This window comes from Tenrec ecaudatus, chromosome 10, assembly GCF_050624435.1.
Source record: "Tenrec ecaudatus isolate mTenEca1 chromosome 10, mTenEca1.hap1, whole genome shotgun sequence".
NCBI classification, from domain to species: Eukaryota; Metazoa; Chordata; class Mammalia; order Afrosoricida; family Tenrecidae; genus Tenrec; species Tenrec ecaudatus.
In genome coordinates this window covers 208,928-223,138 of record NC_134539.1, presented here as the reverse complement: position 1 = coordinate 223,138, position 14,211 = coordinate 208,928, and the positions used below count along the sequence as shown (strand labels likewise).

General features: G+C 53.3%; 1 protein-coding gene across 1 annotated transcript in view; it reads left to right on the top strand.

The window, feature by feature from the left end:
- Window positions 1-14,211, top strand: part of CACNA1B (calcium voltage-gated channel subunit alpha1 B) — a 167,025-nt gene that overhangs the window by 49,016 nt on the left and 103,798 nt on the right. The window contains exons 11-13 of the mRNA XM_075559719.1: window positions 3,162-3,371; window positions 6,003-6,115; window positions 13,295-13,407. Of these exons, the coding sequence (XP_075415834.1) occupies window positions 3,162-3,371; window positions 6,003-6,115; window positions 13,295-13,407 (436 nt within the window). The remainder of the gene's footprint in view (window positions 1-3,161; window positions 3,372-6,002; window positions 6,116-13,294; window positions 13,408-14,211) is intronic.

The following is a 14,211-nucleotide window of genomic DNA, read 5'->3' as shown; positions in this document are numbered from 1 at the left end:
TCGCATGGCCTATTTTTCCAGCGGGGTCTTTGCGCTTCTCTTGTCACCCAGTGAGCTAGTGCTGGATACTGTAGATGTGAATTGTTTCCTTGCGATGGACTCCAGATTTGCCTTTGAAGAACTCGGTTTCAAGAACCTCTTTCCATGGCATGGAAGAGTTGATCTCGTACTTTGATAGCAAGTCATCCCTTTTCTGTAGGTTTTCAGACTGTTGCCCCAGCGCTGCAGACAGCATCTTCGCTGAGCCCTTGCAGCCTGTCCTGTGTCCACTCAGTCAGCTGCGAGGGCATTCACCCCGTGTGTGGATGAGCACCCACCAGGTGCCAGCGACAGTCAAGCCACGGGGGAAAGCACACTGATCAGAGCAGCTAAGCCCCTTTGGCTCTTGAGCGTCCACACAGTTTGTGGCATCAGACAAGAGAAGAACGAGCGTGGATGATGACTAGGGGTCAGATCACATGGCATGGGAAGAAGAGATGCAGCAGATAGGGAGGGGCTTGAAGAGGAGTGGCGTTTTAGAAGGAGGACCCCTAGTGGCACAGTGGTTACACATTGAGCTGCTAACTGCAAGATCAGGGGTTCAAGATCAGCACCTCCAGATGCTCTTCGGGCTGTCTACTCCCGTGAAGAGTGACGATCTCGGAAGCTCACAGGAGCGGTTCTACCCTGTCCTATAGGGTCACTCAGTTGACATCAACTCAACGGCACTGAATTTCAGTTTTTGGTTTTGGCCAGAGATGGCCCCAGGGAAAATGTCTCCCCTGAGTCAAACGTTGAAGAAAGTGAGGAAGTCAACCCAGGAGCACTGGGGGAATGAATGGTGTGTGCGTCAATCACGATGGGCCCAACAAAGAAAAGAGAGGAGGAGATGAGTCTGGGACCCCTCCACATTTAGGGCTCAGTCACTGGGAAAGCAGAGGGTCTGTTGCAGAGAGGGCTGTGGGTCTTGTGGGAACCTTGGTCAAGGGCTCAGGCTAAGACATGTTGGGTTTAAGATGTTTCTTGGTGAAGCTGTGTAGATGTCAAGGAACTCCTCGACTAGTGGGCATACACTGGGGGAGAGGCATGAGCTCTCATACCTAAGGCCAAGTGCCATCACTAGGGAGGTGTGGGAGACTGTCGACTTGTTTCGTTACAGACAACACTTGGGTGGGTTTTGCTTTATTTTCCCTTGCAGTTTCATGAGATAGCTGCACTGGACTTTCTGGCCTTGAGAGCAAGGTGTCTATAGTGGGCCTGCCATCCTGTGATGCAAGAGAGATTAGTGACTTCAGGCAGGTGGCTTGCTGGTGGCGTTGGACGCCTCTAAGAACTTGAGGCGCTAAAGGGCTTGACACTGCCTCAGGGAGGGCAGCAACGGAGAAGAGGTCAGCATGGCGGAGGGGGGGGGGATTAAGGCTAGCTGAGAACTGTGACCTGCCTGTGCGCATAGACGAGAAGGAGCTGAGAACTGTCTTGGTCGGGCCCTGTCCTGATGCCGATTCTCATTTCTCTCTTGGATTTAGGGGGTTTCTGATGCTAGTCAATTACACTTTATAATAATTTTTATTTCCATGAAGTTGGAAGTGAGAGTAGCCACCTATTCAGCTTCTGATTTTAGTAATTTGAGTTTTCTTTTTTCTAGTCAGTCTACCAAAAGGTGTGTCAATTTTGTTGCTCTTCACAAAAGAACAACTTTTTGTTTCTAGAGTCCATGTAGAATGGTCCGTTCTCTGTTGTTTCCTCTCTTCTGTTTGCCGTGTGTTTAGTTGGTGCTTTCTTTTCCAATTCCTTCTGGTGTTCCCGAGTAGCCCTTCAGCCAGACTGTTTCCTGTTCTGCCTCAGCCACTAGAGCGACAAATCCACCGACACGCATATGCGTAAGGAAGAGCTTTCGCTCAAGAGTAATCGTGTATTAAGAGAACCTCCCACCCTAGTCCAGATCGAGTCCATAATTCTGATATTAGCTCATAAGCCCAGTACTAGTCTAAAAACCCATCTTCAGACTCACACAGTCACATGCAGTGGAGCAAAATGCAGGAAGATCACAAGCCGGTGGGTCCAATGGCAGTGGAAGCATCTCAGCACTGGCACGGGTCTCCATGTGGCTCCTCAAGCTCTCCAAGTGTAGCTCTTCAACTGGAAGGTGACGCAGAGAGATAGAGAGCTCTTGCAGGTCTCAGCAAGTTTCCTCGTGGCTCATCAACAGGAAGACAAAGGCAGAGAGAGAGAGAAAGTTCCCAGAATCTTCAAGAGAAGGTCACGCCCATAAGGAGGCATCATCAGGCTGTGACCTGATTGACAGGCTAGACTCCACCCCTAGACTTATCAATGGAGTTGACTTGAAATGATGCCACTACCACAGCCATCAATTCCCGCTTGTGCTGAACTGAAAGTGTAGCATGAGCTGAAAGCTCAGGATCTTCTCAGGTCCTTTCTGGACATGAATCTACCGTGAGCATGCGGAGTGCCTCTTTAAATCCTCCAGTTTCCCTGAGCCTTTGTCTCTCAGCATCTCCTCCCCCGTCCTCTTCTCACACACACACACAAACATGTACATAACTTGCGTGTACCATCCAGGGCCCCCAAGTCCAAGTCAGGGGTGCCCGGCCAATGGGAAGACAGGCTCTGGGCTTGGAGGCATGGACTGGCAGACATGAGCACGCATACACGCATCAGGTCAGGCCTTACTGGTCCCCATCGGGCACAGAGACCGGGTTTCACCTGGACACACACATACTTGAACCCAGCACCATGGACCGTCTCCCTGTTCCCTGAGCTGGTCCTTGTGGCGAGGTCTATGTGGGAAGGACAGTATGACCCATCTTGGGGCACAGTAGGCCCATCGCAGCTAAGTGTGGTGATGAGTTTGTGACCCTTGGGGAGGGAGCATGAGGACCCCACTGTGGAAGGCTTTCAGGAAGAGTCACTAGGTCGAACTTATGTATCCATGAAGATGCTGTCTTGGAGAACGGCCTGGGAAATCCCAGGGTAGCTGGAGTAGGGGAGGTGGTATCCCAGCGATCTGGGCTGAGGATGGCCAGGGACTTCGGGGCTGAGGGGGGCATTGGTGCGGGATATCCTAGTGCACTCCGGCTGAGTCCTGTGGAGAGGGACCAGAGACTGGGTGGGGTCCACCACGGGTGTCCCATGGCTGGCCTGTCACCCCTTCTCCTCTGCAGGCTCCCCCTTCGCTCGTGCCAGCCTCAAGAGCGGGAAGAATGACAGCTCTTCGTATTTCCGAAGGAAGGAGAAGATGTTCCGCTTCTTCATCCGCCGCATGGTGAAGGCACAGAGCTTCTACTGGGCGGTGCTGTGTGTGGTGGCGCTCAACACCCTCTGCGTGGCCATGGTGCACTACAACCAGCCACAGCAGCTCACAACTGCGCTGTGTAGGTACCTATGGGTCGGCGTGCAGCCCGAGGGCCGGGGGGTCGTGGGGGGCAGGTCTTACCCAGGCTCAAGGCTGCAGCCCACAAGCTCAGGTGCAGGACTCCACCCGTCATCTCCAGAGTGGTCAGACCACTAGACCAGGGGACTCAGCTCTGGCATGTTTGCAGAGTGTCCTGCCTCTCGGGGCTCTTCCTGGTTTTCTTCTGACCCAAGCTGACCGCAGCTGCCCTGTCTAGGGACCTGGACAAGCGAGGGGGAACATGCCGTCTGGGCTCCTCATTTTCTCAGATCTTTGAACTTGACCCTGGTCTGTGGTCTCCCCTGAAATCAGCAAACACTGCCCCACCTCCCCATCCCCCCGAGGGGTCAGCACACTCAGCCTGCCTGGTGCCCCTGCCTCCCAGGGACAGAGCCACTTTGGGCTCCGCCGGGGCTTTCCCTCTCTCAGTGACTCCAGAAGCTGAGGTCTGAGCCAAACTTGTGTTGAATGATAGGTGGATTTCTCTTCCAGGGGCACAGAAAGGCCCCTGTTGGAGGAAGTTCCCTGAGTCCTGGCCCTGGGCCAGGTCTGCAGGCTGGCTTGGTCTCCAATCTCTCAGAATCTGCAGGTGCACATCTGTGCACCCCGTGAGTGTGGACAGTCTTTAGTGCCACAGTCCAGGAGGGCTGAGTGGGTGGGCAGGGGGCACCATGCCCCTCCCTGGAGCACTCTGTGGTCTGACGAGTTCAAGGTAGAGGCTGCTGTCAGCGCAGGAGGCCAGGGTGGTCATGGGTGAGACTGGAGAGAAGAGCAGGCCTAGTGGGCCCCATTCTAGGCAGGGATCCCAGGCCCTGGCTGGACCTTCTGGTATTGCTCACCTGCAGTCATCCTGGCTTCGTGGGTGGTCTGAGGGCCCATCAGGAGCAGCCCTGATTCGGCCGACTCCAGGACTGCTGAAACATGGCATTAGGGCTCAGCTGTGACCCTGTCCCTCCTGGTTCTCCCTGAGCCCAGCAGGGTGGATGCCGGGACTGGCCGGGCAGCTCTGAGTTCGCCCTCTGGCAGTGCCTGCACTTGGTCTCTGCCACTGACCTCTAGGGGCCCTGTGAGGGAGTTGGGGGCGGGGGTGGGAGTCCCAGCCCTGTGACCTCAGGCACTAGGACTGAGCTCCTGCCGGGAACTTGTGTGTGGAGGAGGCTCTGCAGACATATGTTTGTCCCCAGGGTGGGGCTGGAAGGAGCTTGGCTTCTCACCACTCCTTGCTGGCTGGTGGAGGTGGCATGAGTCAGCACCACCCTGGCTGGCCCTCTGTCCACCCAGCAGGCCCTTCTGAGTGGTTCTGCCTAGGACCGCTGGCCCCCTGCCCTGGCCTTGCCTTCTTGTCACTTACCCCACTCCACTGGGGGGGCCTTGGGTTTCTGGCTGGCTGGTGGCCGTGGATGTGAGCTGCTTGGCTGCAGGGGCCCCGCCTAAGACCTTTTCAGGTCCCCAGAGCTCTCTGTGTCTTGTCTGAAAGGCAGGTGTCTGGTGCCCGTGCAGGAGGGGAGAGGCATGTCAAGGGCCCTGTGGCAGAGATGTCCCGAGGCCTGCTAGCTGCCCCTCTTCCCCCCAACCCCTTCCTCCCCCCCCCCCCCCCCGCTCTTGGTACAGAGCTAGGCACGGAAGCCAGATGCAGGGAATGTGGGGATGCTGCGGAGGTGGGTGTGGGCCCGTGCCCGCCTCTCTCGGCAGCTGCTTCTGCTTTAGCCCTCCCACCGAGGTCCTGAAGGCCTGAACCCAGAAACTTGCTCAAGCTCTGGGGGCCCCTGCTGCCCTGCTCTGCCTTGCCCTCTATCTGAGCTGCTCAAGGCCTTGCTGAAGCCAGGAGCACCCCTTCCCTCTAGAGCTGGGTCCTGGGCTCCCCTCTGTCCCAGCAGAGCTGGGTGTGTGCCTGACCCCCAGGGGTAGGGTGGGCTGCAGGAGTAAGGACCATGCAGAAAGGAGGGAGGGAGCAGCACTGCCAGTGCATCCTGGAAGCCTCATGTGACCACCAGGGTGGACAGGTGAGCAAAGCTTACATCAAGCAGGGCACCTTGGGCATCTGCTCTAGTCAGCTCCCTTGCAAAGACCGGCTGAGGAGTCCCCCGGTCAGAGAGTAGGCCAGGACTAGCCACAGCCGATGGGCCTCTGTCTCGGACCAGCCCCCAGTGGTCCAGAGAATGCCATCCTCTCAGTGGTCCAGAGAGTGCCATCCTGTCAGGTCCACCCAGCTGGCCCCCCAAGTTCCCGAGCCTTCACCATGTTCAAGGCTCCACGTTCTTCCTATCCATCCATCCTCCCTAGGGCCTTGGCTGTCAAAGAGCAGGTAAAGCTAGGTCTAGCGGGTCCATACCAGGCCCAGAGATGCAGGCATGATCTGAAAGTGCATACCAGGCCTGGGGTGGGAACCCTGAAGTCTGGTGTCCCTCTATCAGGCATTGGCCAGGCCCAGGGGCCCATGGGTCAGGCCCAGGGAGTAGTGGCCTGGCCCAGGGAGCACTGATCAGGTTGGGGAGTAGTGAGCAGGCCCAGTGGAGAGAGAGGGGCAGGAGTCCCGTGTCCCCGACGGGCCAAAGTCAGGGTAGGAGAGTTAGCATGGGCTAACCCCACCCTCTTCTCCGACTTCCCCTAGATTTTGCAGAGTTTGTTTTCCTGGGTCTCTTCCTCACAGAGATGTCTTTGAAGATGTACGGCCTGGGGCCCAGAAGCTACTTCCGGTCTTCTTTCAACTGCTTCGACTTTGGGGTGAGTGAGCCGCCTCCTGGCAGTCCAGTGTGCTGTACCCAGGCCAGCAGGGCTGTGGAGCAAGGTCCCAGGTGAAGGAGGGGAAAGGTGGTCTGGCCAGACCCTCTAATCTCAGTGTACGGCCAGGTTTGCTCCTGTGATTGGGAGCCTCTTCCCCTCATCCTGGGGGTCCTCGCTCAGCAGTCTGATTTCCCTGTCCCTCTGGGCACCTCCTACCTGGGCCATATCTCTTTCTGAGGCTGATTAGGACCCAGAGAAATGCTCCAACTTCCTCTTGTGGCCTTGCTTGCCTTTTTGAGAGTCCCCTGCCCATCCCTGTGGCACTGGCCCTTGACGAAGTCTCTGCATCCTCTCTGCCTGGGGCCTGGCTGGCCCTTGAACGGCCCTAGTGGGCTGTGGTCCTGGCCTAGGCATGTGTGCCAGGGCTCCTCCTGGGAGGATGGAGGCTGTGGTGGCTCCAGGACCAGCCTGTCTTGCGTGCCCCGAGATGGCCTGGGTGCCTTCCCAGCCTCGACAACTCAGGCAGCCTGCTGGGGCATAGGATGGGGCAGGGCCAGCAAAGGTCTGTTTGTCCAACACAACAGAGCACACAGTTCTATTTGTTGCCAAGCCCAGGGCCTGTGGGAGCCTGTGCTGAGTGCGGCACCCCAGAGGAGTGATTCCATCTGTGGAGTTTTCAGCAGCCAGGGAGGGACCCTGGACCTGGGTGGAGGAGAAGCTGCCATGTTAAGATCCCGCTTCCCTCTGCCCGGAGGTCTTCCTCTCTGCAGCTGACAGAACATTGTGTCAGCAGTCTGTTCCTTTCTCACCTGTTGCTGAGGACCTGGCTCCAGGATGGCTTGTGACCTACGCTGCCCTGTTGGTGTACAGGGGAGTCAGGCTTGCACCAGGTGTTCTGACCTGGGGCTGGGGCTTTGCATGGCTGCCTGCTCCCTGCAGATGAAGGTGGGTGCACAGACCCCTCTCCGAGCTGTGACCCTTGAGATCGCAGTAGGTGGCCAGGAAGACACTGCCTCTCACTCCTTGCCTTCTCAGCAGTATTGTTTCGTGTTAGACTCTGACTTGTGGCAGCCTGTGTACAAGAGGGCTCGCTCCTGAGCCAGCCTTGCACTTGCTGTCATGTTCCAGGCAGTGTTAGGGCCACTGCCGCATTATTCTTTGAGAGTCTCATCTCTTCACTGACCCCCACTTTACCAAGCATGATGCCCACCTCCAGGGACTTGTCCCTCCTGACAATATGCCCAAAATGTAAGGGGTGAAGTCTCAACACCTCTCCTAAGGGGCATTCGGTTGTACTTCTTTATTTTTAAAATCAATTTATTGGGAACTCTTACAGATATCATAACATTTCAAAGTCCAGTCACATCAAGCAGTATTGGACAATTGCTACCACACTCAGTTTCAAAACATTTTCTTTTTTTCGTGAACTTCTTGATATCAGCTCCCCTCTGTCCCTTCCCTCCCCCACTATGCCCCCTAGGGACCCTTATTTATTTTGGACACATCGTACATAATCCAATCCATCTCTTCACACACAACTCTGCTATTCAACTCCATCGAGTGGAGTTATACAATCATCAGTGCTGTAAGCCCCCCACCCCACCCCGGCTGCACTTCTAAGACGCGGTCATCTGTTCTCTGGGCGGCCTACGGTGATTTTGATAGTCTTGGGCAGCACCGTGGTTCAAAGGTGTCAGTCCTCGGTCTTCCTCCTCCGTCACCCAGCGCGCACGCGCACGGGAGCGCCGGAGACCACGGTGGCGGGGGCCAGGTGCACCTTAGTCCTCAAAGTGACCTCCTTGCCTGTTAACACTTTTAAGAGTTCTTTTGTCCATTTGCCTAAAGCCATCTGTCATTTGATTTCTTCATTGCTGCTTCCATGAATGTGGATTATGGATCTCAGTACAAAGAAGTCTTTAGTCATTCGTCTCTCCATTTGTCATGAGCTTGGCCACAGGTCCAGTTATGAGTACTTTATTTTCTTTACCTTGAGGTGCAGTCATACTGATGGCTGCCATTCTTGATCTTCATCAGTGAGTGCTTCCAGCGCTCTTGGCTTCCAGCAAGCCGGCTTGTGTAGCTGCAGATCACAGGCGGTTAATGAGCCTTCCTCCAATGCTGACACTGCATTCTTCTTCATCGAGCACCGCTTCTCAGATGATGTGCTCAGCGTGCCGATCAAATAAGCGTGGTGAAAGGAAGCCACGTTACATCGTGATTTTTAAACCATGTGGCATCCCCTTGTTCTGTTCGAAAGATTGCCCCTTGATCCATGTACGGGTTCCACGTGAGAACAGTGACGGGTTCTGGTGCCCCCATTCTTTGCAGGGGTGTGCCTGGTTGGTTGGGAGGGTTGCCTTTGAATAGAAGACTCTTTCTGGCAGTCTCTACTTTCAGTCACGATCCATTTCACGTCAGCAATGGACTTTTTCTTTTGACATCCTTTCCTGAGTCTGGCAAACTTTTACTCGGTCACCTTTCTTTGGAACGGCAGCAAACGTGGGACTCTTCCAGTCCCTTGCCCGGGTAGCAGAACCGCCTTCCAAATTGGAAATAGACGAGGGAGTGCCTCGAGCACTGACTGCTTCCGTGCGGCGGCCAGCTCCTGGATTCTGGTGTCTCACCAGTGCGTGCAGTGCAGCCGGGGCTCCTCCTTCAGTCCCAGGGGCTCGTGATCATACGCGACCTCTGAAATGGTTGGCCATTGACCTGCTGTTTCTGACACAGTAAGTGTGTGTTCCTTCCAGCGTTGTTCAATATTTGCCTGTGTAATCCTTCCACGTTTGAGCCCGAGGCCTGACGTTTTCTTCAGTTCTTTTGGCCTGAAAAATGCTGTGTGTGTTCTTTCCTTTCAGTTTTCCCATCTAATAAAACTTCGTACATTTCATTATATGGCTTTCCTTTGTCTTGTCAAGCTGCCCTTTGGAATATTCTGTTCAACTTTTTAACTCTTATTTTTTCCTATTGTTTAAACTTTTCTACCTTGGAGAATATGGTCTTTTTTTTTCCTTTTTTTTTTTTTCTCCAGCTTTTCAAATGACCATTTGCTTTCTTCGAGTCCGGTGTTCATGATGTCATCCCATAGCTGATCTTGTCTTCAGTCCTCAGTAGCCAGTGTCAAGTCTGTTCTTGAGATGGCCTCTAAATTCAGGTGAGATAGACTGAAGGTTGTATTTTGGCGACCATGAGGCTTGTTTTAATTTTCTTCACCTTCAACGTGAACTTGCCTATGAGCAATTGATGGACTGCCCACACTGCACAGCCTTGTTTTGGCTGCTGCTGTTGGGCTTCTCCACCTTCTCTGTCCATAGAGGCAGCCAGTCAGTCGCCTGGAGTCCTAAGGAAGTGATCCAGGGAGGTCTAGGTGTGTAATCGCCTTCTTTGTTTTTCCAGAAAGGGAGTGTGCATTGAATGTGTTCTTAGTCTCACAGAATTCTGTTTATAATCTGCTTGCAACTTTCATCAACAATGCTGTGTTTTCAATGACTGATCTTTCCACTCGGTTTCTAACCTTTGCATTCAGATGACCATCTGCTCCAGTGCACCTTGAGTGCATGTTTGACCCATTTCAGACTGCAGAATAGAGAGAAGTTGTTACATTGTATCTTCATCTTCTAGCTGAATCCCAGGACATGGGGATTATTGGCATACAAGGTCTGAACTTTATTAGTTATCTGTTGCTGCATAAAAATGATTCCAGAATTTAGCAGTTGGACACAACCACCATTGATGACCTGACAGTTTCTGTGGGTACAGTAAAAGGTGTGGGGGTGGCCATGTCCAACCTCCTCTGGCTTCCTTATTGCCAAGAGGCAGAGGCCGGGCATGCCTCCACCGTTCTTTACCTGTTCCTGCACCAATCGTTCCTTCCACACCATTCGACCTCCGTACTTGGTTCAATAATTTGTTGCAATGGCCACACTGAACTCACAATTATCATCATGAGGGGGTCGTTAGGGAGTAATTATGCCTGTCACTTTGTCATACCGTGGTGGCTTGTGGGTGGCTACGATGCTGGAAGCTGTGTCACTGGTGTTTCAAATGCCAGCAGGGTCTCCCAGAGTGACCAAGTTTCAGGGGAGCCTCCAGACTCAGACTAGGAGGAAGGAACAGGCCTCTGAAAACCCTCTGGAGAGCATCCAACCATCCTCAGTTCCTGAGAGCCTAACAGACAGAAGCAGAACCTCCTCAGGGATCATGCCCAAGATTATCCCCTCAGGTCAGAAAGCACTCAACACAGGACCCAGGATGAGCCTTCTCACAGAAGAGTCCGCCCTGACGGCATGGGCCCATTAAAGGCTGCAGCAAGAAAGCCTCAAGGACCATCATTTGCTAGTGGGACACAACTCAAATCGAGAAGAAACAACTGCAAATATCAATTAATAAGTTGAAGTTGGAATGTGCGAAGTATGAACCTAGGAAAACTGAGAGTTATTAAAAATTGAATGGAACACAGAAAGATCAATATCCTAGGTAATCGTGGGCTGAAATGGACTGGCCTTGGCCATTTTGAATCAGAAAATCATGTGACATACTGTGCTGGGAAGGACACACAGTCGAGAGGAGCCTCCTTGCCTTCGTTATCAAAAAGGGCATTTCAAGATCTATCTGGAAGTCCAATGCCGTCTGTGATAAGAGACTGTCAATCTCAGCGGTTCTCAACCGTGGTTTGTGACCCCTTTGGGGGTCGAACGACCCTTTCACAGGGGTTTCTCAGTTCATAATAGTAGCAAAATTACAGTGATGAAGTAGCAACAAAAATAATTTTATGCTCATGGAGTCACCGCAGCATGAGCAGCTGTATTAAAGGGTCGCAGCATTAGGAAGGTTGAGAACCACTGGTCTATCTCAATACATGGAAATCCAATCAAACAATTCTTTGGATTTGTTCACCAAAGATTAAAGGTAGTGGCAAAGGAATGAAAGAATTTTACCAACGTCTTCAAACATGCAATCAGGATGCATTGGTAACGATTGGCGATTGGAATGCAAAAGTAGGAAGCAAAGAAGGATTAAAGGTAGTTCAATTTAAGCTCAGCTACAAGTTTTTTTTGACTGAGTTAAGGCCTCAGATGGCCTAGTTGAATCACAGCAATGTAAACATGCCAATGTGTGACACCCCAGCATGGGCTTAAGTCACAAGTTCATTGAGCTGTCTTATTTAAGGAGAAAGAATGGGTGACTTTAGGTGAGGTGGTACTGAAGAAAGTACCGGATGTCTGATAGTTTCAGGATAGGAACCCCTACATGGAAAGAGCCCAGAGCGAGAAGAGGGCCATCACTTGAGCAGGTTGCTGGTTCCTCGAGGCTTGGTGGTTGAAGACAGATAATGGAAGTGATGTGCATGGTGACAAGGACTAGGTAAAAAATGTGTTATCTATGTTATTTATGATTGGACTATGGGGAAGGCGATCTTGTTAGGAGAGATTGTGGGAAAAATTGTTAAATCACTAGTTAAACATTGGTTGATTATATGAATGTGGAATATACATGTGGAATATACATATGGTGTATTATGATTATGCAGGTATGTAAATGTGGAGGGACCAAATACACATGAAGTGCATAGTTGGAAAATAGGATCTTGTTGTTAGAAATCAAGCTGGAAATTGCATGGTAGAATTTTGCCCCACTAATGACTTCTCCATGGAAAATACCTGTTTTTTAACAACACACAAGGCAACTATCCACAAAAAAGGAATTGACTCCACCGGGGGAAGACACAGCGGAGAAGCTCCATAGCAGCAGCTCAAACCAGGCCAGGGGCCGACTGTGCAAGAGGGCAATTGCTCTATTGAAGTTCAGAGTGAAGTCCAAGAAAATGAAAACAAGCGTATAACAGCCAAAATCTAACCTTCAGGCTGTCCCACCTGAATCTTGAGAACATGTCAAGAACAGATTTGATGCACCGAGCACTGGTGACAGAGGACCTGGTGAGTGTGGGAGGACCCCAAGAAGAAGCCAGAAGGACATTAAAGAGACAGAAAAGGAAGGAAACTCAGAGTGGATGTCAGAAGAGGTTCCGGAACTTGCTCTGTAACTATAGAGTAGTTCAGGCAAACAGAAGGAAAGACAAAGTCAAAAAGCTGAACAGGAAATTTCGAAGGGCAGCTCGAGAAGACAACGTCAAATGTGATCAGAGATGTGCAAAGACCTAGAATTCGACAGCGGAAAAGGCAGAACCTGCTCGCGTTTCCTAAGCTGAAAGAACCCAAGGAAAAAATTCGAGCCTCCAGATGCAATCCTGGAAGATTCCATGGGCGGAATATTGAGTGATGCAGGGAAAACCCAAGAAGATGGAAAGAATACACAGAGCTCATCCACTCGTGTGCCTGTCACTCATTAGATGACGAGGCATTTGGCTATCTTAAGAGAGTCCTGATTCCTCCTGCCGCTCCCCCGCCCGCCACTGAACGTCTGCAGGAGGCTCGAACCATGGCTAATAGGTGAACAGAGTGCAGGGAAGGGACTTTGGCGAGGCTCCACTGCAGTAGCAGACTGCGTGTCAGGAAGTGGGGTCAGACACACACACACACACACACACACACACACACACACACACACACACAGAGGATGTGAGTGACCACACTGACCATGGGCGCTGGCAGGTCGGGATCGGTGTCCTGCCCGAGGGCCGGGGGTGAAAGTCCTCACCCAGTCTGACCAGGTGGCTCTGTGCCAAGTTTACACTCGAGTGGGGTATGGGGGAGGGGGGTGCCCCTTGCTCACAGCTTTCCCTGGGTTTCTGGTGTCCAGGTGACACCCCCCCCGCCCCCACCACCAGGGCACCCACCCAGCCTTGAAGTAGATGGTGACTATGTGCTGGCTCCTGGCCCTCTGTTCGTGAGACGCTCTGAGTGAGTGCAGTGGGGGGCTTAGAAGGAGACCCTTTGCTCCAGCCCAGGAGAGGCTGGCTGACCACTGTGCCTAGATGAGGCAGTATACCAGGTGGCTCCAGGACCCATTAGGAAAATCGCGGGCCTGGCCCTGAGTTCCTGTGTCCTCCTGACTCAGTGTCCCAAAGGTCCCTGGAACAATGCAGCGGGAGGTGTGTGCCTTGAGCTACAGATGAGGCCAGGATGGAGCTGGCAGAGAGAGGCAGGCACACTATCCTCCAGACGCTTGCATGCACCCTGCACACGCCCGCACATGTCCACGGCAATGCTGCCTCCACTGCAGGTCATTGTGGGGAGCATTTTCGAAGTGGTCTGGGCAGCCATCAAGCCGGGGACCTCCTTTGGGATCAGCGTGCTGCGGGCGCTCCGGCTGCTGCGCATCTTCAAGGTCACCAAGTAGGTAGTAGGTAGAGTCGGGCTGGGGATTGGGATGGGGGGTGGGGCCAACCGCAGGGTGTGGCCTCGTCTGGCAAGAGGTCAGGGTGTCCTGGGGGTAGGAATGTACAGGGCTCCAGGGGTTTTCTCCGTCCCTTCTGAGCAGGGTCGTCACCGCCCTGTCAGGCAACTAACTGGATGTGGGCCTTGGAGTCTGTGAGGGGTCAGCTAGAAAAGAAGCACTCCGAGTTATGGGACAGTGGGGGGCATTCCACTGAGCATGCAGTGGGGGGGTCGCGGGCCAGAAGTTGCTGGCAGTGGGGCGTATGGCTGGAGGGGCTATAGGATGGCATGGGGTATGTAGGTAGGGGAGATGTTGAGTAGGGGGGAAGAGGAGACTGGGGTAGGAGGGAGGATGCTAGGATGTGGGGAGATGCTGAGTGTGTGGGGGAAGATGCTGGGGTATGGGGGAGGATGCTGAATGTGTGCAGAGGAAGATGTTGGGGTGTGGGAGAGGATGCTGAGCTTGCGGGCAGATGATCAGGGAAGAGGGGTAGGGAGGATGTAGGCAGAGGGTAGAGCTAGCCACTCAGCTGGTCACCAGTCAACACGGCCAAGTGCCGTTCCCCAGGCCCTGCTGGAGGGGGTGGGGGCAGAAGATGGACAAGGGTGCAGGAGGGTTCTGGGGAAGTGCAGAGAGGCCAGAGGTTGAGGGGTTCCCCCAACTGTGGCTTGGGTCTCGGCGACTCAGGCCTACCCTGCCCAGCTGAGCGCCGAGCGCCTGGTTCCTGCCGTGGGGTTCTTTGCTGAAGCAGCAGCCCTGGC